This window comes from Chanos chanos, chromosome 3 (genome assembly GCF_902362185.1).
Source record: "Chanos chanos chromosome 3, fChaCha1.1, whole genome shotgun sequence".
Taxonomy (NCBI): Eukaryota; Metazoa; Chordata; class Actinopteri; order Gonorynchiformes; family Chanidae; genus Chanos; species Chanos chanos.
The window spans coordinates 32,904,607-32,930,219 of NC_044497.1; the positions used below are offsets into that span (position 1 = coordinate 32,904,607).

The window sequence follows — 25,613 nt, forward strand, 5'->3', positions numbered from 1 at the left end:
TGAAGCATCACTTCTCTGTTATAGTAATCAGTGTGTTGTAGTGAAAATTCTAAGGCTGCAGTTACTGAAATTTTTGTTCTAAATTCCCTTACAGTAATGACTTCGGTAATAATTTGTGAATTGTGGCTGGTAAACCACTTCTCCTGGTTCTCTAGACTAAGGGTTGAACACAGTTTTGGCCAACACTTTCTGCTTTGAATGATGTTAGTTATACTAAAATTAACATGCATGATGAATTTTCTTTTTCTGCTCTCCCTTTATGTTACTGGTAGGTGGATGCTGTCATGCCATTTGGGTGCCTTGCCCTGCGAGATGGGCGGACGTACCACAGCCTGTCTGACATCACAGACAAATACGAGATTGGGCAGGTCCTCAAGGCGTAAGTAATGTCCAGCCAAGGTTGACTAATCAATTAAAAAAGCTGGGCTGATAAACACACTTCCCTCAATATATCATAACCTGAGGTTCACAGTTCTTAAAGTTCACAGATCTTTCTTTTGAAATTAAGAAGTAACCATAACCATTTTAATAAGAATGTACTGGTTGTTACCCACCAGTGGGGGGGGGGGGGGGGGGGGGGGGAATAAATCTCTCATTGTGAATTTGGTTACCTCTGCAGGAAGGAATTTTGTGAGCTGTGTCTGGCAAAAGAACGCCAGACAGACAAGGTTTACGTGTGCAAGAAATTCCTCAAGAAAGATGGCAGGAAAGTGCGAAAGGCTGCCAAGAACGAAATCATGATTTTGAAGATGTATGTGATCATTCAAATGTCTGTGTATGTGCATGATGTGACAGAGACAGGGATAATGGTCACATAGAGAGAGAGAGAGAGAGAGAGAGAGAGAGAGAGAGAGTGAGTGGATATATTCCTCAGTTGTAAGGGTTTGATGACTATTTTTGATGTCTCTTTTTATCCTTTTATTTCATGTGCCTTACTGCACAAGCGATGAAAAACTATTCAACTCCGTATTCTGTTCTCTTCAATCCAGGGTCAAACATCCAAACATTCTGCAGCTGATTGATGCATTTGAGACCAGAAAAGAATTTTTCATCATTCAGGAGCTGTGAGTCTGACCTTTGTTTGCTGTGATCAGCCAAACTCTCTCAATGTCTTGCACAAGACCAAGGACACAGCACCGCACATAACCTTTGCATTGGTTTAAAAGCTTCTCTTCGGTAGCCTTGTAGCCCAGACTAGTAGCCATCACTGTGTTTATTTACTGTGTGGGTTCCACAGTATTTCAGTTTTAATTTTTAAGTAATACAATGTAACACAATACAACACAAAACTAAACATAGCTACGCTGAACTGACAGTGAATTTCAGAAAAAAATTCTTTTGCCCGATTTTACTTACAAAGTGGAAATCTTACAGTGGGAACATAAAACCCTAATAAACTCTAATACTGAAAGGATGAACCAAATAATGTAGAATTGGGAAACTGTATTTCTAAAGCTACAGTAGAGCAATATTGCATTCCTGTATTCAACTCTAGGCATTTGGCTAAGTCAGTGTGATGATTTTAGTGTGCTTTCTCTACATCCAGACTCCCATTTATTTTATTCTGATCCCCAGTACTGCAATGTGTGCTATAGCAAAAGCAGAATATAATGGCAAAGGTAGATAGACTCATTTTGCTTCACTGTCTGCTCCCTCACAGAATCATATTATACTCCACTTCTGTTATTATTAAACAAAAATTGCCTGGCATGGTAATTATCCCCTTTGGTTTTGTCTTATTGTGTTAAGATGATTTTGATCTTCATAAGATCTGCATAAGTATCACGTTACAGACAAATGATGTATTCTTTTGTAAAAGCGATTGTACTGCCATTAGTCTACATATATAATGTGTATGCAGCATTTCAACTGCAAGTTTCCACATACCTGATGTCTATGTATTGTGTGTTGTGTGTCTCAGGGCCACAGGTGGGGATGTGTTTGATTGGATCCTGGACCAAGGCAACTACACAGAGAGAGACGCCTCCAACGTGATCCGCCAGGTCCTAGAGGCTGTGGCTTATCTCCATTCCCTTAACATTGTCCACAGGAACCTAAAGGTTGGGAAGACATTTCAGTGGTCATGTCTTTGTTTGTTGTTTTCTGTGTCCCTCTGTCCCACAACTAATTGGTGTTTAAACTGTTTATTACTCTTGCCCCTGTCTGAGATCCAATAACGATGCTCCCTAATTCTGCTCTCAAGACCTAATTATCATTTAATGTGTGTAACCAATTCAAAGCAATACATTATAGGACTACGGGCGCAATAAAAAGTTAGAACCTTAGCGCGTGTATGAGGAATACCTCTTTTCTCTCCTTAAGAAGGATAATGTTTGTCAGATACTTAGAACTCCTCAGATTCATATAACTATGCAACTGTGATATTACATGCAGTCCCACATGTCACTCTGTAATGGGCAAAGCTAATTCTGATGGAGTAAACAGTGTAATGATCTCTGGAGTCCAGTATATCTCCTCTGTAGTCATTAGAGTGATAACGCTTTTCTTATAATGGATTCTGTGAGGCGTATACCTACTGCCCTCTAGTGCACCAACACTAACACACTCACATACATGACCCAAAGTGGTCCCACAGAACTGTGTGTTTTTTACTCTCCCAACTAACGTTTGGGAGTAAGAGAGCTATTTTTTATCATCAGATGCAAACTGGAAATGCATTAGTAATTAATTTTCATTGCTTGGGAGTTTTGTCTGGTTTACCTGGTTGTTTTGTTTAATAATATCATGACTAATGCAACACATCATTTCCTTTTATATTTCAACATTAGAAAGCTTACATAGAAATTCAGTGTGTTTCATTAAATGTACATACACATACACGCGTACGTATATAATGTACTTTCACAACAGCACTGTATCAGTCTTGCTGATACCTCGCTCTCCTCTGCTTTGTTATATGAGGTTTACACAGGATGTGTGTGGGTGTTTTCTGACCTCAGCACCATGATGCACAGCACAGGGATTGTATATAAAGAATGTACAGTATTTGCTGTAGTCAAACATTGTTCATGTGGGTAAAACACAAATTGGTGATGGCGATCTATCTGCACGGTTAGTAATACTGGGAATCCTCTTTGTTTCTCTCAGGGAAAAAAGTAGTGCATGTGTTCTGAGAATATCAGTGTTTAGATTGTGCACTGGTCCCATTTGGATGATCTCTTCATATACAGCTGCCTGAGAGGGCTTTTGGTGTCAGAGGATTATTATATTATTATAGGTGAATAAAGCCTTATCTTATCTTATCTTATCTTATCTTATCTTATCTATGGACATATTTGTATCATTATGCATGATATCCCAAATGAAAGTTTATGTGTGGAATGATATTTGAACTTGAGTCGTTCGTCGGTCAATCCCGTCACAATGTACTGTCTTTGATATTCGGGGATTTTTGTGCTATAAAAATGCCAAATGGTGGCTAAGTGAAGTAATCCACATCTAATTAAAATGAAATAAGCTCTCTGGTCTTTTGGGAAAAGGGTGTTAGGAAGAGTCTCTATTTATAACTGAATTGGGAAATTATAGCCTAGATTCTAAAATATTACTATAGTGAAAGTATCTGATGTGTTATTGCTATAATATGACTCTAGAGGCTCAAGGAGATTTCTCACTTTTGTACTCTTGGGACAGGTGAGGGTTAAGTTTCACTTCTCTCTTTCAGTTATTAAACATCACTGGAAAGACTAAAAGAATGCCGAGAGTCTTTCTGTTATTTTTACCTTTGAATTGTGCATTCAACACAAGTTTCTGTTTTTGATGCTGTCTATGTGTCACATGCTCTTCTCTCTTCTTTTTTTAATCACAGCTGGAGAACTTAATGTACTACACTGAAAACAACCACAACAAAGTAGTGCTTCGGGATTTCTACTTGTCCAAGTTTGAGAATGGCTCCATCACTGAACCTTGTGGAACACCAGAGTATTTGGGTAGCTGTAATTTATCTTATTAACTATCATCACTTACTTATTACAGCATCATATACATTTGCAGCACATGTCTACACATTACAGTCTCAAATCTAAGTCAACCATTATGATTTGCTATGATCCTTTAGCCCCTGAGGTTGTGGCACGCCATCGCTATGGACGACCAGTTGACTGCTGGGCTGTTGGAGTCATTATGTATATGCTGTGAGTGTTGCTAAATCCACACTCCATGGCCTCCCCATCACCCTCTTCTCTCTTTTTTTCTCTCTCTCTTTGTCTTTGTTTGTATTGTCTTTTGCAAATGCTGACTGTGATTTTTTTCTGATAATTCTAAAAACTACATTGCTACATTATCAGTATCACTGTGGCCATGTTACCATAGGCTTTCACACAGCGAAACATCTTGCGAATTTCGAAATTTTGCTCTGGGGTTATGGTCGTGAAAACAGCAAACAAAAGTTCAAGAGCTTAAATGAAGGTCTGCAGTGGTCTGTTTGGTCCGACCCGAGCCGTTGAGAGAGTTTTTTCTACCGCATTGGCCCTAAGTTCTTGTTTACATGTTAAGTTCACGTAACATGTAAACAACAACCTGTGTTGATGTAGTCAAAAATGGTTGCCCATCTTTTCATCATATACATTTTTTCATGCCACATGTAGCCTTTAGCAACTGCCATTTTGGTCAGACTTTTTTTGTTAATCCCACCTCTCTAGAGAACATAACGTACAAAACACATCACAGGCTGAACTGATTGGTTCTCGCGTGCTTCTCATTTGCATAAAGTTGAGAATTTGCCATCTCAATTTCGCTCACCTCAGTGAATTCGCCTCTGGTTTAGCCAATCAGAGCGAATTTGATCCCCATTGAACTGGAATGAGAGTGGAGCGAAATTCGCTGCAGTGGAAGCATACCATCAGCTCTACACAAATCTTCCTGTCCATTATCACAGTTAGTGGATTGTTACTAAACAATGTTCTCTTCTTTCTTCACACATCTACATTTTTATTATCCATCTCTTTATGTTCCTAGAACAAGTGGCTTGATCGACCTCTGTGATTTCTGTTTCAGGTTGTCTGGGAACCCACCTTTCTATGATGAGACAGAGGAAGAGAACACAGACCTACACAACCGTATCATCTTCTGTCGAATTGTGGCGGGAGAATTTGAGTTTGATTCTCCATATTGGGACGACATCTCTCCTGCGGGTACTCAAACCAACAGCAGTGAAAAACTTTTGAATAGATTTTATCTAATCAATATGTGAAAAAGTGACTAAAATCAAATCCTTCAGGGCTGCTGAGTGTTCACATTTTCTGTTATCACTGGCTCATTCTCTCTCTTTCCTCTCTGTCTCACAGCTAAAGAGCTTGTTTGCAGACTGATGGAAGTCGATCCAATGCTGCGGATTACAGCACAGGAAGCATTGTGGCATGAGTGGTAAGGGTCTGCAAGCCCTCAGTCACACCACATAGGACAGACATGTGCACATATATGGTCTGCTTTTAATCGTTTGTTCCGCATAACACAGTGTTCAGATGTAAATCTTGATTTAACATGATTGCATATCTGACAGGATTGCTGGAAATGGAGCTTCAGAGAAAAACCTGAAGGATGGAGTTTGTGCCCAGTTTGAGAAGAACTTTGCTAAAGCCAAGTGGAGGGTGAGACGTTTTAAATAACACGTACGCACACACACACACACACACACACACCCCCACACACACATATATATATTGTGTATGTATTTACATCATTATGAACAATGTTAACTTGGTTAACGTCTGTTGCTTCTAAAATGAAATGTGCTCTTACGGACTTTGTAAGCAGCTCCAGAAGTGGTGCTAATGAGAATGACATTGAAAACAATGATTTTGACTATGATATGGATAATTACTGTCATGATGAAGGTGCTGGTGGTGATTATGATAATCCTGTGCTTTCCCCTTGCATGTGTTACCCAGGAGCTGAAGGTATTGTTCTCTGTGAGACAGTATGGAGCTAGAGACTCTTTTTCAAGCCAAGCAATCTGTGACTTAAGCTATCATATCTCCTCTAAGCACCAAAATATTTATGACTGCTTGTTGTAGTATAGCTCTCCTTCCTAGAGGAGGCCAGTTTGAGGAAATATGGTGCTCAAGTCTGATTGCTGAAAGGAGTCTCTCTTTATTAAGATCTTCTACTGTCTGCACGCATAAAATGCAAGCGTACTTCCAGTCAATCACTGCCCAGACAGCTACATATGCCTCCAATCATATGCTGCCTAGCTTCACCTACACTGTCCTAATCAGAGTTCTCCTCAGCCCTATCTCAAACAAATTTGAGGTCAAACTATCATTGAGATGTTACTTGTGTGTGTAAAAGATTTCCTGTGTGAATACTGTGACTGTGTGAATATGAGAAAGAGAGAGAGAGAATGAATGAGTCCTTGCGTGATTAAATGTGCTCCTAATCCATTGATCCACATTGTGCTTAAATGTGTAAAACATAAAGATAGAATAACATGTATCTGCCTATGTGCCCTTGACAGAGATGAAACCAGCACTATGGTTCAGTGACATAACACATCTAATAAATATTAAGTCAAATAAAACAATGACATTTCAATATGACAAAGCATTCAGTGATATGATGTCTAACTGTGCTTTCTCTCTCCTGTTTCATTTTGCTTCTCAGAAAGCAATTCGTGTTACCACTTTTATGCAGCGTCTACGTGCCTCTGAAATGGGATCTACTGATGGGGTGACAGAGGGGCAGGGTGAAGCAGGCAAAGCAGTGGGTGTAGGGGATGAGGGTACTCAGGCCGATTCGGTGGGAATCTCATCTGCCAGTGTATCCCATGAGGTGACAGTGGAAAACAGGCCTGTAGAGGATCAGGAAGAGGAAAAGAGTGGAAATGGGGATTTCAGAAATGCAGATGAAGAGAAAGAAAAGGTACCAACAACACAAGTAAGCCCCTTGGTATCACCCATGGTAACAGCAGTGCCCCTCGTCCAATCGAACATTACACCCAACACAGCAGGGAATGAAACAGACAAAGAAGGAGTAAAGAAAGGGGCTGAGGATGGCACTCACCAAATGGCACCTGCCTCAGGAAAAGAAAAACCATTGGCAGAGATGAGTCAAGCATCCTTGCCCTCTATTTCAACAAAGGCCTCTGACAACTCTGGGGTTAATAACAACACATCAGAACAAGACATCTCAGCACATAGCAATGCAGAGAAAAAAGCATCATCTCCTGAAACAGCGAATCGCCGCAAGATGGCAGCCAACCTCTCTTTGGATCATGGCACAGGATTCGGTGGCAAGACTAGTGCGTTGCATGCTGACAAGGAAAAGCCAGCACAACCAGATGAGAAGGGACAAGCAATGAAAAAACAGGAAATATCACCAGGCAGCTGGTGTCAAACCCAGCTCCCAGAGGCTGTGGCAGAGAGGCCAGCAGGGGTAGGGGCACTTAGAGAAGTGAGCCCCAGAGGGAGAGAGGGGGAAAAGGGTAAACTAGACAAGTCCACTCAGTTAGGAAAACAGAACCAAGGTACATATGCTGCCAAGGGATCTCCAAATTTGGGACGTAATCAGAGGGAGCTGGGTCTTGGGGCTCAAGGATTTGGAAGTTCATATTGTTCACCTTACTCTGTTACCAGTGAGGCAATGTACAGTGGTTTAGAGTCAGGGAGAGGCAATAGTGCTGACTGGCAGATGGACAGCGTAATTGAGCAAATAGAGAAACAAATGGCTGCTGTTCTAGAGAAGATAGAGGGGGACATGCCGTCCCTGTTAGAGCAGATCAGCGACTGTCCTGAGACTCTGCCGCGGGCCAAAAGCGCCCAGTCCTCTCCCTTGTCCCGTCCAAGCTCATACCATCACTCCACCCCACCACCTCTTCCCACGACCCCTCGTCCACCCATGCCTTCCCTTCCACACCTGACAATTCCTCCCCCATCCTACCCACCACCCTCTCCTCCTAGTCATATTCAGACTCAAAACCAACCAAACCCTAATCAGGATGAAAGAGAAGGACACAGAGGCGCTGTGAAGTCTGGTCAGACACCAAGGGGAGGTGTATCAGGACGAGGGTTATGAAGGGCTTACATTAAAAACTAAGAAAAAAAACAGGACCACACAGCTAAATTACAGTCACGAATCAGAATCTAAAGAAATTCTTGAAACTTTTGATCATGTTACTCAAAATTCTTCAAAACTGAGGTGCACTGTGGTCCATTTTCTTGGCATTCTTGAGGATTACAGCCACTACTGGTCAGTTCAAAAGTTGCAAAAAGGCTACTGTTGACTGGCAAAAGTAAAAACAGGCTTGAGGCATTGGGGACTATGACAAACATGAAATGGAAATACAGGTCAGCACCCCCTTTAGTATGTTCTAACTATCTTGGTAGCAGTCCTGATTTTAACTCAAGGCATACCCACGGAGAATTAAAATCTTCTGTCACTACTGCTCCAATGAACTTTTTAAAATTGTGACATTTTAATTTTAGGACAAACAAATGGGGATGGTAATCCATTATTTATCCACTCAAGAGCTTACCAACATTTGCAGTGCTGTTTAAATGTCCTCTTTGATTTATCCCTTCTTTTCTTACAGTTTATTCTTATACTGTCTTTTCTGTGCATCTGCTCTGCATGTCCTTGGTGAAAACACTTATTAACTGTAGATATGCATAGATTACCTGACTTATTTTCATATGTATGTGTCATAAAAGGAATTGCTGATACTGGGAGATTGTTAATTATTTTTCCATGAATACCCTCTTTCTGATGATATGTTTTGCTCTTTTCATTCTTTGACAAATGTCCCCCAATTTGGTAAACCTATGACCAATTTTCTGTTTTTGTTAATCTGTTATAAATAGAAAATATAAATGAGATATACTGTATATCACTTTGTAGCCTAAAGTCTCTCTGTAAAGTCTTTGCAGTTCTTAGTGTTGTGTAAGAGTAGATTATTTCTTTGAATATGCTTTATTGTCATGGTGTTGTGTTCCCAGCGACTTTTGCACTCTTACTGTTGTTAAATAAAATTCAAATGCTACCATCTTGCCTTTTGTTCCTTTTCTTTCTAACCACTGCAAAAATCCAGGTGATTTAGATTACAAAGGAATGTTTTTGATATCCAGAAGTGAATTACAGGTTACCACGTAAATGTTCTGACGGCTCAAGCTAACATGGGCCTGAATTATTCAGTCAAAAGTAGGCTACTTAAACGTCACTTCAGATGTACAAAGTTTAAAATGATAGCAAACGGAAATGACAAGCAATCCAATTAGATCACAGCCATGTTGATGCGCTTGTGTCAGTCACTGTTTTCTAAAAGTCACCTTTCTGCAAGAGCCGGTTAGTTGTTGAACAACCAACCGACGTCAACAGTCTTCTCAGGGAGAACGACCTTCAGCCTACATTTCCCATCTGGACTAGCGGAAGATAAGTTCTGGGTAGGCTTACCTCTTGACAGAGGTGGAGATTAATTCATATCTAAGTCAGTTTTTTTAAATATATATATATATTACATTGTGTCGTCAAACGACAAGAATATTATTGTAATATATAAGGTGACTTGCAAATAAAGGACATCTCTACTGATGAATTACAGATATTAAAAAGCAAGAAATATTTCACGACTCCCCCCGTAGCCCAGGAACATTATACTATTCTGTACTCAAACTCTGCACATGTTGCTGATACACTGCTGTTCGCGATTTTAGAAATACTTGCTCAAACTGAGGGATACTGTTAACGGTACAGGGAATAGCCGGTTAGGCAGCCGTCCAGGTCTTCCCTTCAGATTGAAAAGTCAAGAAGCTCCCGCCACTTCGACCGATAAAGTTACATACACTGCTTAATTTAACATTTTATTATTTCGATCTTTTTTCCAACAAGGTATTTCAGTATTCAGTATCGTGGAGAGGCCCGAGTAATATCGGATGTGGTGAGTTCTGCATACTTTATGTGGCTAGCTAATGCTAGAAACGCACTCGTGGAGTTCATCATGTTGTTGCGATGCGAAAATAAATGAAAATGAATCCAAGTAGCTTGCTAGCTAAAAGTGTGGTTATAGTCCGACCAATGAGCGTCACTAGGTTACTTAAATGCAGTAGCTAGCATCTAGACAGACACTATAACGTTATTTTCAAGACAATGTCCCCCATGTGTTCTTATGAGACATGGCTATCATTACTGAAATCTGTAGATAAAGTTGACTGTTTGTTTTTTTCCTGTGATTTTATGACAGTTTGTGAAAACGGTCATGAGCCGGAGGAGAGACATGATGCCTCGCGAGCTTCGCTTTTGTATATGCCGTCGAATTCGACAGCTTTGTCAGTTAACGTAGCTAACCAGCTGGCTAACGTTAGCTGACTCGCTAACCTGCTTTCGTTGTTTTGCTTTGAAAATAGCAAACTAGAACGTTTACCAGTGCGTAAACGTAAATTGTTCATTTGAAAAGGAGCGGGGTAGTTTCATATCTAACGAGTTAGCTAAATACGCTACATTGCTAACAAGTCAGTTTGAATGTATTCATTTCAACGCAGCCCTGTCCTCCTGATTGTATCCAGTGCTTTGAGATGAATCGCGAGCTAACTGAAGCTAGTTAGAGCTTCTGGGATCTATTATGGGTAGCGACTGAGTTAGCATACTGCTACACATGAATCATAGTTGGCAAGTTGACCAGTCCGCTAGTAAACTGGTGTTGAGCTCAAACTGGGTAGATCTGAAAGCACTGAGGCGCAGGTGTCTGGACTGTTCAGACGGAACGTAGAAAGAGATGCGATGCAGGAACCTTGCAAAATATTCTTAACTTTTTAATAATTTTAACACAGCAGCATCATGCAAGGATGTGACTACGTAAACTGGCCTTCATATATCCCTACACCTAAGAAAAAGCGGCCCACTCGGGCCTTTGTCACAAGGTATCACCCCCTCCCCCAACGCTCTTAAGAGACTGCTTTCCTCTAACTATTCTGTGCTGTACTATCAATGAGGGCAATAACTATACTTACTGTTCTACCAATTAGATCTACAACGTTCGCATGGACATCTTTTTTACGTGAGTGACCATTGCAAGTAGAGACGCACGTGACCCTTGTTGCATGGAGACTTAGAAATCAGTAATAGAATTAGAATTCCTCTCTACTGTGGCAGTGCACCAGGGTGAACTATTGTAAACATGCAAACATGCACTTATCAACAAACTCCTTGGCAGTGAATGGTGTATCCCTGGTGGCATCTGTTCTGATGTTCTCTACGTACTATATTTTATACGGAATTCTGTGTGTAAGAATACATGTTACCTACACAGACAGTTGTAATTTAATCGTAGCCTTGGCGCACAATTCAATTCCTTTTTTATCCGGTCTTAGAAATGGTCATATCTTGTGTGATCTAACTTATCCTGATTCTGGCTCCTTCCGCACTATAAGGAATTCTTGGTTAATGTGGTTGTTGACTTTCATCTACGGAATGAAAATTACATTCCACTCTTAAATAACCCCCAGAATGTTAAATGTGCAGTGATTAGTGATTACAGCTTTTCAAGAAGCTCTGCCAATTTAGCCATTAGACAGGTCTCATTCAACCAGACTGAGTCGTCATATTCTCTGTGGCTGCTCCACGCATTAACTTGCTTGTAACTGCGATGTGTATTTAATTAGCCAAAACTACATCAAACCAAAATAGCCTTTTCCCTAGGTGGCTGTCAATACGTAAGCCCCCAGTAAAACAAAGGGCATAAGATAGTGGCGTAGTGCACTTGTGTTTGTAGCTCTCCTGCAGTCACGTAAATTGCTCTTACTATGAACAAAACCGTTTTCATCCATCACCATTTTGTAATTGCGCAGTTACAGTAAAATGTATTGTAGTTGGTGTGAGCTGGAAAATGTGCGTTGTTCAGAAATTCTTGGAAAACACCTGTGGGATACTTGACGTCTCTCTTCTCTCCCCTATTCTTAAATGTTCACAGTTATGATCTGTTTGTCAATAGCGGATTTGCGACCCAAAGCCTGTCGATCGTTTTGTTGCTCGTGGTTCTGAGAACTTTGCTTCATCCAGTTTGGCACTAAAGGAACGATTCCTACATAAAAAGTATTTTATCAACCTGGCTAGGTGTTTTATGCATTCAGACAGGAAAGTTCTGACAAGACACGTTTTGGCAATAATTACAGCCTGTACGAAACAGGGTGCTCCGTACTGTTCCACTGGAAGACTGTACATGTAGAGATCATCTTACTGGCACGTTGAGAACAGACTTGCAACAGGGCGGATGTTTCCGCAATTTCATGAAGGAAAAGCCAATGAGCGAGGGAGTAGATCGGAGGCGCATTGAGTCCACCCTTTCCTGTTGAATATTTCAGTATCTCCGCCCCTGTGCGATAGCTGCCATCTTGGTTTTGTTCCGTCTGCTCATGCAAAACCAGGAAAGCGATTAAAGCGAGGCGTAGAACAGGCGATACAGTGACTCAACAGTATAGTAAGAGGGCTTCTTTCGCATAGCATCTCAGGCGAAAGGCAGTGCTTAGTTGTGCTTTTAGCGCTTCTGTTTCTCTTTTCAAAAACAACTAAAACAGTCATCTTGATCATCGTTGAAGTTTGATAGGCACGAGGAGCGGTTTGCTGACACTGAGAGTGGACAGAGAAGGATTATTGGTAAGACAGAAACCATTGAACTCCACTAGCTAGTATGGTGGCTTCACATTTAAGCTTGCAGTTGGACGGCAAGCTACTTGTAATTAAGTTCTTCATAGATATGGGTATTTGGTGATGTTTCGTGCTCACTCATCACCTATATAAACCCGGACAACCGGCACTTATTGCTTTTTTGTCGGTTTAGCGGCGTTCATGGAGAGTGTAGCAGTGTTGCTATGCTAACTCACAGAGGCACTGTAAGTTAGCTAGGCCCCATTTGAGAGTCAGAAAGCCAGTCTTTAGGCTATTACTAACGAGAACTTATACGGTCTCTTGTTCACAAACAGGATTTGTCCGAAGTCTTTTTTAAGCAAAATAGTCCAAGATACAACAACATGAATCTAATTAATGGCACCCGGCCCACTTAAATTTTGCTTCACTGTCTTGTTGGTGATTTTTTTTTTAATCACGGCATGGAGATTAGTTGGCTCATTGATTATCAAGGAAGTATTTGTCGTAAATTCACAAGATAGGCTGTCGGTTAATTTACTCAAAATAGATTGAGTTAATGGCATGCAGAATATTTTCTTATCACATTTCAGTTTCATTTCCCCTAATGATAATGATTTTTTTTTTTTAGTTTTACCCTTAACCAGGGCAGTGAGCTAAACTCAGTTTCGTTTTAATGAGATGTCGGTTTGCAACATGACGTCAGTACACCAGTGCTCCTTATTCCCACACTTTTGTCGCGACTTTGGGGAGGATTGGCAGATATATTCTGGGTTAATCAAGCTCTCTCTTATGGTTTACACAGACCGGGATGCGGTATTTCCCACCTGATCCACAGGTTTGTCAAAATTTTTGATTTCGCGGCCTGCTAGGGTCTGTGTGAGCGTGTCAAAATACATATATAAACACAGATAAATCCCTGCTTACCATTACAAGCAGTGACATTCTTAACAGCAAATGTGAATGTGAAATAATGAATGGTTTTCGACTCATCCAGGAGGTGGTGAAAATTGCGCGTGTGTATCGCGGACATTGCAGGGTGGCGGTCGATGTAGTCCATGCAACGTACAAGAAGGCATCCATTTAGTGCGGTTAAATCGTGATGTCTAATTATGTCAGTGTAACATGCTCGTGTTTTATAATGTTCATCTCGGTTGTTGTAATCTTACGAGTTTAGTTCAAACAGAACAGAGCGAGTTATTGTAAAGTAACGCAAGCCACACTGCAGTTCAGTTTTAATGAATCAGCGTTTTTGTTAAGGGATAATGCACGAGCCTCAGTCGGTGTTGAGCGCACAAAACGTTTCTGTCCGCGTGCTATTTATAGTAAGCCAAGTTAACAGCATCTTGCGACAGAATGCAGGTTTATTCGTGCCATGGCATAATTCTTGTTTGACATGGTAGAAGTATCTGACTCTTTGCATTTAATTTTAATCTGGCGGAGTTTAAAAAATGTACGGAATTTGTCAGTTTACCGTTGATTAAAAAAATCTCTTCATCCGACTACTATGCCTTTTCACAAATTTTGAAGGTCTTAAGTGTGTTTACTGAATAATCCAAAGACGAAACATTCACGCTCATATCGCGAAATGACACACGGCTTGGCACCCCGACAGTACACATTTCTTACAGTTGTGGGAAGTGTGCTGTTAAAATAAGAGTAACTCTCTTCTTCCTTTTTTCATCTTATTGGCAAGCCTACTGAGAACTTGTGTGATTAGCTTGACATCTTAATAGTCTAACCTTTTATGTATTTAGTGTTTTAAAGAAGTGGGATCCACTGTCCTTACTATTTCATTTATAACTTTTTTTTTTCCTTGTGTCATGTCTGTTTCATAACCTTTTGTTATGATAGTGCGTTGCATTAACATCATCCAATAGTAGTGTGTTATTCAAAGGAACTGTCCAGTGCTGAAGCACTGAACTGTCAATTTATTATTTTTAAAAGCTGTAATTTTTAAACTTGTGGTACATTTGTCCATTTTAAAATCTTTGCACGTTTGTGTTATTTTCCACTTTTCTTGTAATTGTTTCCTCTTGAAATGTAGTGTGTATATACGAGATTCTTCTTTGGGATGTAGTTTGTCAAGTCCACGTTGATCGACCAACCTTGGCTCACAGGTCGTCATGATAAGAGAGTGCCTCAAGGCGCATGGCTGAATAGTATTTTTTGGCGAATTGGCACATGCTGCCTCTGCTTGAGTGTCTGAAGTGTTATGCTTTTCTCTCCTCAGAGTCTAAGCATAATGAAATATGTTTGCTCGTTAATAAGGGAGTGCTTTATGTTGCTTGAGTTACTTGAGTGTACCGGGTGCTCTCTCTAGATGTCCAGCTCGCCGCTGTCCAAGAAACGTCGCTTGTCAGGATCAGAGACGAAGACGGGATCCCACTGCTCCTCCTCTAACTCTGTCAGAACCCAACTGTCCCACGCACCAGCTAACGTAAGACAGCACAACACACACAGCCAAAAAGATTTGTACGGGACACTAATACCCATGCTAAATTAAAAGAACTCCCATGTTAACATCAATGTAAAGTGAATTGTTATGTACAGGTATATGAAATTACTTCAGTGTGAATTAACATCACCAAGTGCCTGGTTGTGTTGCTTGATGAATATTTAATTACCTTTAATTATCTTCACCCAGAATGAGTAAAACCATGTGACAATTTTTTTCCAAGACACGTTATCATTTGTGTTGGGTTCTAGATGCTTTATCAGCAGTATAGTCCAACACATGCCACAGATACCACTATTACTACTATTTTTGCTCTCAGACATAGTGAGGGACAGGGTATGGCCATATGATTCGAACTATGTAGCCATAGCATAGCCATCTATTTGTTGATGTAAAATAAGTCTGTTTTTCCACACTACCAATAAGAAGTGAAACTCTCTTGAGTTTCTTTTCCCATGAGCAGTAGTAGGTTGGGAGTGGCTTGTCACTGCTTGTACTAGAACAAAATTGCTCCCAGTTTTGAATTCAGGCAGTGCTGGGTTTTTGCTTTAAATTTTTTTTTAATCATACATTTACTCTCATGTCCTAAATCCAGTTATGGATGAAATAGATACCATATGTTGAGATACTATATCAGACTATACTTGTGAGAGTGCTTAAGTGCGTTATATGCTGTGTGTAAAAAAAAAAAAAGTGTGTGTGTGCATGTATATGTGTGTATATATATATATATATAGAGAGAGAGAGAGAGAGAGAGAGCGTGTGTATACATGAGAACTATTGTGTATAGTGAATGACCTGCTTTTTTTGTTGGTTTTCTTAGGGCATGGCTAAGAATGGCAATGATGCTGAGATCGATGAGGGCCTGTACTCCAGACAACTGTAAGTTCTGATTTTCTCTCACTCTCAATCTTCTGCTCAGTGCCCTGTACTTGTTTTCATAGCGCATTCTTTAGATTACCCAAAAATGGGCAGTATGCAGTGGACCTGTGTGTTAAAGTGCACTTATGTGAGAAAGAGATTAAAATAGAGTGGTGTTCTGCAGGTATGTGCTGGGACATGATGCCATGAAACGCATGCAGAGCTCTAACGTGCTGATCTCAGGGCTGCGTGGTCTTGGCGTGGAGATTGCCAAAAATGTTATCCTGGGTGGAGTTAAGAGCGTCACCATTCATGACCAGGGTGTGGCCGAGTGGAGGGATCTGTCCTCACAGGTCAGAGGTCACATGCTACTGTGTTGTTTGCTATAGAGTTCATTGTTCACACCAGTTGTGCTAGCGTGTCACTTTTAATTAGGGCACAGTTTTAGAGCCAAGCACTTTATGAATAAAGTGTTACAGATGACATATTGGAAAATGCTAAAGCAGCAGCAAAACAGGATGCAGTGTGTCTTTGTTAAATGTAGTCATTTATTTTAGATAGTTTGAGTTTTTGATGACAATGTTAAAGGCATGATATGCGTTTACTGTTCTGTGACCTAGTTTCTGGAAGGCATAGCACAGGTCCTGGTGCATATGGCAGAAGCTGCCTATCCTTCATTAAAGCGAGCCATAATGAGTGTATGGAGACAAGGGAAAACCGCAGAAGTGAGACACAAAACTCATGTGTGTGTCTTCGTATGCTCCAGTTTTATCTGCGCGAGGAAGACCTGGGCAAGAGCCGCGCGGAAGTCAGTCAGGGGCGCCTGGCCGAGCTCAATAGCTATGTCCCCGTGTCCTCCTACACCGGCCCTCTCACCAATGACTACCTGACCCAGTTTCAGGTGAGTGCACTCTCCTCCTGTTTGGTGGATATTTTTTAACTGCCAAATGTAAGTTTTTATCCTTCGACATTGCCATTGATGTGTTTAGTACCTGCAGTTTTTTTTGTTTCTTTTGTTAAATGTGACAGTTTAAAGTACTAAGGGGGGTTTTGTGTGTGTGTGTGTGTGTGTGTGTGTGTGTGCGTGCATGTGTGGTTTGTGGTGTACTGTGGGGACTGTGGTGTATTTAACATCCTTGTGTGGACTGATACAGGTGGTTGTGCTGACCAACTCCAGTCTTGATGAGCAGATCCGTATTGGCGACTTCTGCCACAGCAAGGGTATCAAGCTGATCATTGCAGATACTCGTGGGCTGTTTGGGTGAGTGGAAGGGCAAGAAGAAGACATGTTGAAAATGCCGTAAGACCAAAAAAAAAAAAACCCACGGTGAAAATGCCTTAAGAACTCGCCGGTCACTGATGACCAAAATGAATAGTCAATATGTACTAATTGAATATTTGAATTGAATTGAATATACTAATTTTCTGTGTGATACTGCATGCTACACATTGTGTTTTTTCTGGTGTAGCATCTAACTCAGGAGTATTTCACGTGCGTAATTATATTAATAAATTGTAGAAATGTTGCTGTATTTGTAACTGTGGTGTTGTCAAATAGGCAATTGTTCTGTGATTTTGGAGAGGAAATGATGGTGTATGACACAAACGGAGAGCAGCCCTTGAGCGCCATGATCTCCATGATCACCAAGGTGACGAGTGCCATGCTTTAAATTGTGGTTTCTGTTTATTATGACATAATATATGTAAAAGACAGCGCAGAAGTAGCACTCAACAGCATTGTCCATATCATAGCTGGGGTGTCATTGAAATCAGTTACCAATGTTATGACCTGTGTTGAGTCTGCTCAGTCTGAATGCGTGTAAAGTTAAAGTTGTTGTGCTCTGCTTACAGGACAGCCCTGGTGTGGTGACCTGTCTGGATGAGGCCCGGCATGGCTTTGAGACAGGAGACTATGTTACTTTCACAGAAGTGCAGGGCATGACAGAGCTCAATGGGTGCCAGCCAGTAGAAATCAAGGCCTTGGGTGAGTCTTGTATCATTAATTGCTATGTCTCATTTATATTCAGAAAAAATCTTGATACTTCAGTTAGACATAGAGTTAATGTGGATTGCATAGAATTCAGGCCTGTTATTTGATTTCTGCAGCTGGAAAGTAGTACTGAGTGCATAGGGGTACCTCCCCAGAGGCGCTGTTACTCGGTTGAGTGGATTCTAATTCTTCTCAAGGCCTTGTGGTGACACAGCTGTTGTACTGTCAGTTTATTACAGTCATGACTCTGTTGTAATCTAGAGGAGAGATATTGTCCATAAGACGTTTTCTCCCCAGTGGGCTTCTTTATGGACAGATTAAATCGCATCATGCAGTTCAATAGAATTTCCTGAAATTTCACGCTGCTGGATGTTAATGTCAGCTATATACGACTCGCTTAGAGATACTTGTGTGTGTAAAAAATTTAATTTGTCCACTCTTTTAAAGAAAATGCTTTACAACAAGGTACTTGTCTTTTTAGGTCCTTACACCTTTAGTATCTGTGACACCAGCTCCTTCTCTGACTATGTAAGAGGGGGAATTGTATCTCAAGTCAAGATGCCCAAGAAGATCACTTTTGTAAGTCAGACCTGTCCTAAGTGACTTGTATTCTCTCAATCATTTGAAGCCGTTTCACCAGGTGTTTTTTTCTTAAGGTGGTTTGGACTGTTTTTTTTTTTTCCCTGCCACAATGAAAGACACTCATTACAAAGGACCAATGTGTCATTGTTTACCACCGCTTTGCAGAAATCACTGTCAGCATCCATGTCCGAACCAGAGTTCCTGCTCACTGACTTTGCCAAGTTTGATCGACCAGGCCAGCTGCATGTGGGCTTCCAAGCTCTGCATGCCTTTGAGAAGAAACACAGCCGTCTTCCAAAGCCCTGGAATCAGGTAATAGTCCTGAATACTTCTGCTGAGGTCTTAGCAGAGTATAGATAGTTCCTCGTTGTTTGCTGACAGGGTTTGAAATGTTTTGCTTTGTTTACTGATTTACAGTCAGATGCAGATGAGCTGGTGTCTCTGGCTGGCGAGGTGAATGCAGGACAGTCTGGAGCGGCCAAACAGGAGCAGCTGGACGAGGCTGTGCTCAAAAAGTTAGCCTTTGTTGCCGCCGGTGATCTGGCACCTGTCAACGCATTCATTGGTGGGCTGGCTGCTCAGGAGGTTATGAAGGTAATAATGCCTCCCATCATCCTCTCTGACCTCACAGAGATCTCTGCAGGGCTCCAGGTTTTGCCTGGAGAGAGAAGCACATGCTGTATACATACTAGAAATCAGCATATGTTGAAATCCCATGGAATGTTATTATGTGGTTTGACTGGTACTAGCGGATTTATGGTTGACTTGCACTGGCTTGTTATGCTCTAAGTTTGTTTTTTTGGTTTGTTTGTTTTTTTTTAAACCATGTTGTCTAAAGTAAAGCTATGAAGAGTAAATTGTATCTTTGCGTTGTTGTGGTTGTCTTACATCCCAGTCTTTGTATATTGCAGGCCTGCACTGGGAAGTTTATGCCTGTGATGCAGTGGCTATATTTTGATGCGTTGGAGTGCCTTCCTGAAGCTGATGGAGCTGTTCCTACAGAGGAGGAGTGTGCACCTGTAAGTGTCCGTACTGTCACCTTTACACTCTGAAGTTTTTAATCAGTATTCCTCATAATTAACCTCTGTTGATCCCTTTTCAGCAACATAATCTCTGTATCAATCCCTTCTTTTTTATTTTTGCAGAGGAACTGTCGATATGATGGACAAGTTGCAGTCTTTGGGTCAAAACTCCAGGAACAGTTGGCTAAGCAGCGCTACTTTCTAGTAAGCTTCCAAAAGTAGCCATCCAGTGAACTTTGGAGTCTGAAGCAGGCGGTTTTTACCTTCGCTGCAGTCTTATCTAATGTGTTAAATTCTTTGGTAACTGTGTTGGTTACACAAGCCTCTTTAATGTTGTAGTTTGCCCATGGCAGATGCTCAGTGTGCCAGCACAATGTCTGTTCTAAGGATCAGCCAGGCTGTAATTAGACTAATTAGACTAGCCTGTGTGCTAAGTATTCTTAGCGCTGTATTCTAAATTGAAATGAGAGATGCAGGGGAAAACAGTCCTTCTGTGGCTGTCTGTCTTAGGTTGGAGCAGGGGCAATTGGCTGTGAGCTGCTGAAGAATTTTGCCATGATGGGTCTGGCCAGCGGGGATGGAGAAGTCATTGTCACTGATATGGACACCATTGAGAAATCTAATCTCAACCGGCAGTTCCTGTTCAGACCATGGGATGTCACGGTGAGGGAGTGGAAATGTTTTGGCATAAGCAGTAATAACTGCTTTGAGCCTGTGTGCTGCCAATCAGTGTCAGTTTTCATAGCAGGGCTAATGCTAACCATCAGCCGTAATCAGGCCTCCATGGGTTCAAGCAGAAGCCATATTTCAACATTGTTGTGGTGTCCTTAGTCTGTTTTACAGACAGAATGCCAAACATCCATGAATTAGTTTAATTCACAAGTTTGAGTATTGAAGAGTTTGAATTTAGATTTTTTTTCCTTCAAGTAATAGCTGCCAATATTATAATGTTTCCTACTTAAATATAGGAAAGATGGGAGTTTCAAATGGAATACTATTTTGCGATTTTAATCCTGTAACTCTCATTGTGGTCCTGGTGGTTGAGCCTTCCTCTCCCCTCTTACCTTGAGCAGAAGATGAAGAGCGAGACTGCTGCCGCTGCAGTGAAGCAGATGAACCCATCCATCCGGATCACAGGCCATCAGAACCGAGTGGGCCCAGACACGGAGAGGATTTACGATGATGACTTTTTCGAGGCCCTGGATGGAGTGGCCAACGCACTGGACAATGTGGATGCACGTAAGTGACAGCTGGAGGACAGAGAGCGCCTGGACACTGTGAACACTGCGTGTATGACTGAACTCATACAGTCGCTTACAGTCTTATTTTAAGAAGGCTAATTCAGAATGATGCATCACTGTTTTCACAATAGACCTTCATGGTTTATGTTGCAAGATGGTGAAAAGAACAATGTCATGTTCTTTTTTTTTTTTTTTTTTTTAATTTATTTGGGCTGTTCTGTCTTTGTCAGGCATGTACATGGACCGGAGGTGTGTATACTATCGTAAGCCTCTGCTGGAGTCTGGCACTCTGGGCACTAAAGGGAACGTCCAGGTGGTCATTCCCTTTGTCACTGAGTCCTACAGCTCCAGTCAGGACCCCCCTGAGAAGTCCATCCCTATCTGCACCCTCAAAAACTTCCCCAACGCCATCGAACACACCCTGCAGGTCAGACGTGCACACACACGCGCAGACACTTAACCTCTTTGCTCTAACCACATATTAACCTATGTGTGCATATTGAAACTGCTGACCTAGTTTGTAATATATAATTGCACTTCTTCAACAGTGGGCCCGAGATGAGTTTGAGGGACTTTTTAAGCAGCCGGTAGAAGAGGCCATGCAGTACCTTACGTAAGTTGTGGGTGGATTTTGGTTCCCAGCATTAAATTTTCGACATTTTTAGGCTTTAATATTTTGACTCTCTTTGACTTGGATATTAAAATGGTAATAGAGAAAAATTAACATTTTGTAAAACATAATTACTAGAACCATGACCAAACATAATATTGTGCCAGTAGTACAGACAAGTTTACAGGCAGTGGTTCACAGTAGATATGCAGCTAAAAATTAGTAGCACCCTATTTAAAGCTCAGAACTGAACACTGAACCTAGATATTACTCCAAATAACTCTTCCTTTGTGTGGGCATATACTAAATAGTAGCCTTAAACTAACCTGTGCAGTAATACTCTTCAAATTCAATTCTCCTAGATAACAAAGTTACTGAATTACCACTTTCTGTAAATTAGAAAGCGTTTGATCACATACTCACGGTATGGGGACATAAATTAAAGCAGTCAAGTTCAGATGGTACAGAATGAATCGCTTGTGCAATTAAATAGCCTATAGATGAGCATCAAGGGACATACAAAACATACAAAAATCTGAACTACACACAGAAAAAACTAAAAAAACCCAAAAAACTAGATGTGAGTTAACCTCATCACAAACTATAATTGAAAAACATGAAACAGTGATTACTCTGTGCAGAGACATCCTTTACCATAAGGAAGCTTAATCTGAAGTGATGTACTAATGAAGTTACACTGACAGCAGTGAGGGAAATGAGAGAGGAGAAGAATAACAGGCCCAGTCTGGCATGCATTACCATAATAGTTCCCCACATCGAGTTGTGTCATTACGTAATGTAAGTCCGCTGTGGAAACCCTACATTTTATAGATTTACACATGACTCATTGGGCAGGCTGTCTTCACTGCCTGGACACTCTTAGTTTCAGAGGATGTGTGTTCACGTAGACTGTCTTTACCTGTCCAGTGACCCTAAGTTCATGGAGCGCACTCTGAAGCTGCCTGGCGCTCAGCCTCTGGAGATTCTGGAGGCCGTGTATAAGAGCCTGGTGACGGATTGCCCACGCAGCTGGGAGGACTGTGTCAGCTGGGCAAGGAACCACTGGCAGTGCCAGTACAGTAACAACATCCGCCAGTTACTGCACAACTTCCCCCCTGACCAGGTGAGCTCCAGCCTCTCCATTAGCTTTACTTCATTTATTCTCATGGTAGGAAATTATTAGTGTTAATTTACATCTTTGTTTCGTCCCCACACTCGTTTCCTCAGCTCACCAGCTCTGGGGCTCCTTTCTGGTCCGGTCCGAAGAGATGTCCTCATCCACTAGAGTTCAGCACTAGTAATGTAAGTCTCTGTTTCTCATCTGAACAGGCATTGTTAATTTTAAGTACTTTTTATGGTCTAATTTTCCTTGTTTTTGAAGAGTACTGTGTAAGTGTTCCATTGCTGGCTTTTGACCAACTAACCTGGTTATCATCCTCTCATAACTGTAGCTGACCATACTAATATATTGGGGTTAGCTGTCCATAAAGTCTCTCAGCAGTGTCTTTTGCCGGTGTTTCATAGGACCTGCACATGGATTACGTTATGGCTGCTGCCAACCTGTTTGCACAGTCATATGGTCTTCCTGGGTCCACTGACCGTGCAGCTGTGGCCAAGCTGCTTCAGGACATCAAAGTGCCCGAGTTCACTCCCCGGTCAGGAGTCAAAATCCATGTGTCTGACCAGGAACTGCAGAATGCCAATGCTTCCGTGGGTAAGAGAGCCAACTAGACAGTTCACAGATCAGTCTAGACAGGCTAAGTGAGAAATTGCAAGTTGTTGCATTTGTTTTTAATTTGCGTTAATCAGTTTTACCAGATTGAGCAATTTAAGTAATTTTGGTAAATTTCTTTGATACATTTCTGGCCTGTAGTACTAGTAATGTTTTTTCATGTGACTGAAATGAAGATATTAAAATAGTGAAGACTGCAATCTGCACTGTGAATGCTTACACAGCGTTTTGTATTTTGTTGAGGCCACACATGATTCTTAATCTGGGCATATGTTCACACATGAGTCTTAATATTTGTGTTTGATCAGATGACTCAAGGCTCGAGGAGCTGAAGACACTACTGCCTGCACCGGAGACTGCGTCCAAGTTCAAACTCTGTCCAATTGATTTTGAGAAGGTGCTACACTTCAACTTGCTCTTTCTTTCTTTAATATGATGCATTTGTTGTCATACAAGAACTCAAACTCCATTTACTTATTCATTCATTTATTTATTTATTCTTTTTTTTCTTTTTCCCCAGGATGACGACACCAACTTCCATATGGACTTCATTGTTGCAGCATCCAATCTGAGAGCAGAGAATTACGACATTCCTCCTGCAGACAGACATAAGGTGACCCTTTTAGTTGGGTCAGCGTGTGCCAACATCTTATCTAATATTAAGACACTAATATTAGATGAGATGTTGTACAGAAACTCACAAGTTCATATAACTATGTATCATTTCATTTTGTTATCCTCTAACAACCTTCTGGTGATTTTAATTACATTTTTTTTTCACCCATTGCAGAGCAAGCTTATAGCTGGTAAGATCATTCCCGCCATCGCCACAACGACGGCAGCGGTGGTGGGCTTGGTGTGTCTGGAGCTGCTGAAGGTCGTGCAAGGTCACAAGAAACTAGAGTCCTATAAGAACGGTTTCATGAACCTTGCCCTCCCTTTCTTTGCCTTCTCTGAACCCATTGCTGCCCCCAAGCACAAGGTATGAGTTCCCCTTCAATGAACATGTTTCTTCACAGCAGCTGATGAGGTCAGTGGTGGATAGTTGTGAGTGATGAATCGACCACTCTCTTTACAGTACTATGACATTGACTGGACGCTGTGGGACCGCTTTGAGGTGAAGGGCATGCAGCCCAATGGGGAAGAGATGACACTCCGACAGTTCCTGGACTATTTTAAGGTGGATTAACCCGGCCTGGTGACCTTTTCCCCTGGATCTTTGATTTACAGTGTGTCTGGAATTTTTTTATGTGGTGACTGTTGTATATAATCTCTCTGTCTTTGTCTCCCTCAGAATGAACACAAACTGGAGATCACTATGCTGTCACAGGGTGTCTCCATGCTCTACTCCTTCTTCATGCCTGCTGCCAAGCTCAAAGAGAGACTGGACCTACCGTGAGTATCTACACCCAACCCTTCCATATCACATTTATGTAAACTCGCATTAGATACCATCATATGGCGGGTTTGCTGTACTACTTATTCTAAAGCCTGTAGTGGTTTAGTTTTCTAGTTTTGTGAAGTCTTAAGGGATAGTTCAATTAAAACTAATCAAATGGATCTGATACTGGATTGAACTGAGCTTTGTGCAGATTGATGTCTTTGTCGTCTTAGGAAGACCTGCTGTATTCTGAGGTGAACATGCTGTCTGTCTTTGTGTGTGTGTAGGATGACTGAGATTGTGACGAAGGTGTCGAAGAAAAAGCTGGGGAAGCATGTGAAGGCGTTAGTGTTTGAGCTCTGTTGCAACGACCTGTCGGAGGAGGACGTGGAGGTGCCCTACGTCAGATACACCATCCGTTGAGAGGGCGTCTGGGGAGGGGTGGAGGGGCAGGGAGGGGAAGCCACACGGGATCCGTAGGACAGTGAGAACCAATCAGAGCTCGGAGTGGTGGTAAAGCCACAGTATTCCCAAAAGAAAAAAAAACAAAACGGGGGGAGGGGTTAATAGGCTAGTTGTGCCCATGAGGCGGTAGTTAAAAAGAGAACAAAACCGTCTCTGAGGTACTTGATAAATTTCCAAAGTTTTGGACAGGTTTAGCCTGTCTGCAGAATGGATGGTCTGATGGCGGAGCATGCTGATCAGCCATGGCTGTAACTGTAATTAAAACTGGTTGTATTAATGCAAAGCTTTTGTGAGTAAATTCCCTGTGCATCCATGAAAAAAAAAAAACTGCGTCCCTCCTCAGTACACACTGACACTGAAATATCTTTGCTGTTGTCTTTTAGACAAACATGTTTTTTTTTTTCTTTACAAGCACCATTTTCTCTTTCTCTCTCTCTCTCTCTCTCTCTCTCTCTCTCTCTCTCTCTCTCTCTCTCTCTCTCTCTCTCTCTCTCTCTCTCTCTCCCCGTCATCATACATTTGTGAGCCACGTCTTGCTTTACATTTTAAGTGTCTTAAAGCAAGTTGAGTATGGTAACCTTTTCAACGATGCCAAAAAAGAAAGGGAAGGAGAAAAGATACCTGACTGGAGAAAATGTTTGAACTGGTGAAGGAAATTTAATCGCTGATCAAATCTGTCTCAGTCA

At 41.4% G+C, this 25,613-nt stretch overlaps 2 protein-coding genes across 2 annotated transcripts; both read left to right on the forward strand.

The window, feature by feature from the left end:
- The first annotated feature begins 284 nt into the window (after nt 1–284).
- camkvl (CaM kinase-like vesicle-associated, like) lies at nt 285–8,028 on the forward strand. The gene is made up of 11 exons (XM_030769664.1): nt 285–379; nt 620–751; nt 990–1,064; nt 1,922–2,060; nt 3,827–3,947; nt 4,076–4,151; nt 5,014–5,150; nt 5,304–5,382; nt 5,519–5,606; nt 6,619–6,832; nt 6,965–8,028. Exons 1-11 carry the CDS (start codon nt 285–287, stop codon nt 8,026–8,028), a joined length of 2,220 nt encoding a protein of 739 aa, XP_030625524.1.
- A 6,880-nt stretch (nt 8,029–14,908) lies between these two features.
- uba1 (ubiquitin-like modifier activating enzyme 1) lies at nt 14,909–24,885 on the forward strand. The gene is made up of 25 exons (XM_030768563.1): nt 14,909–15,025; nt 15,867–15,925; nt 16,089–16,257; nt 16,671–16,805; nt 17,059–17,165; nt 17,463–17,553; nt 17,756–17,888; nt 18,376–18,473; nt 18,642–18,788; nt 18,894–19,070; nt 19,388–19,495; nt 19,622–19,702; nt 20,009–20,161; nt 20,572–20,737; nt 20,970–21,166; nt 21,288–21,352; nt 22,277–22,472; nt 22,577–22,651; nt 22,874–23,063; nt 23,390–23,478; nt 23,602–23,694; nt 23,872–24,063; nt 24,160–24,261; nt 24,376–24,476; nt 24,750–24,885. The coding sequence occupies exons 1-25, from the start codon at nt 14,909–14,911 to the stop codon at nt 24,883–24,885; spliced, it is 3,177 nt and encodes a 1,058-aa protein (XP_030624423.1).
- The last annotated feature ends 728 nt before the right edge of the window (nt 24,886–25,613 follow it).

What these genes read in the sequence shown, in the direction of transcription:
- uba1 (XM_030768563.1), top strand. Translation starts at nt 14,909, where the DNA reads ATGTCCAGCTCGCCGCTGTCCAAGAAACGTCGCTTGTCAGGATCAGAG. An exon ending in GGCCTGTACTCCAGACAACT is followed by an intron (nt 15,926 to 16,088) that starts GTAAGTTCTGAT and finishes GGTGTTCTGCAG; the next exon opens with GTATGTGCTGGGACATGATG. An exon ending in CTGCTCAGGAGGTTATGAAG is followed by an intron (nt 19,071 to 19,387) that starts GTAATAATGCCT and finishes TGTATATTGCAG; the next exon opens with GCCTGCACTGGGAAGTTTAT.
- camkvl (XM_030769664.1), top strand. Translation starts at nt 285, where the DNA reads ATGCCATTTGGGTGCCTTGCCCTGCGAGATGGGCGGACGTACCACAGC. An exon ending in TTTTTCATCATTCAGGAGCT is followed by an intron (nt 1,065 to 1,921) that starts GTGAGTCTGACC and finishes TGTGTGTCTCAG; the next exon opens with GGCCACAGGTGGGGATGTGT. An exon ending in GGATCAGGAAGAGGAAAAGA is followed by an intron (nt 6,833 to 6,964) that starts GTGGAAATGGGG and finishes CCAACACAGCAG; the next exon opens with GGAATGAAACAGACAAAGAA.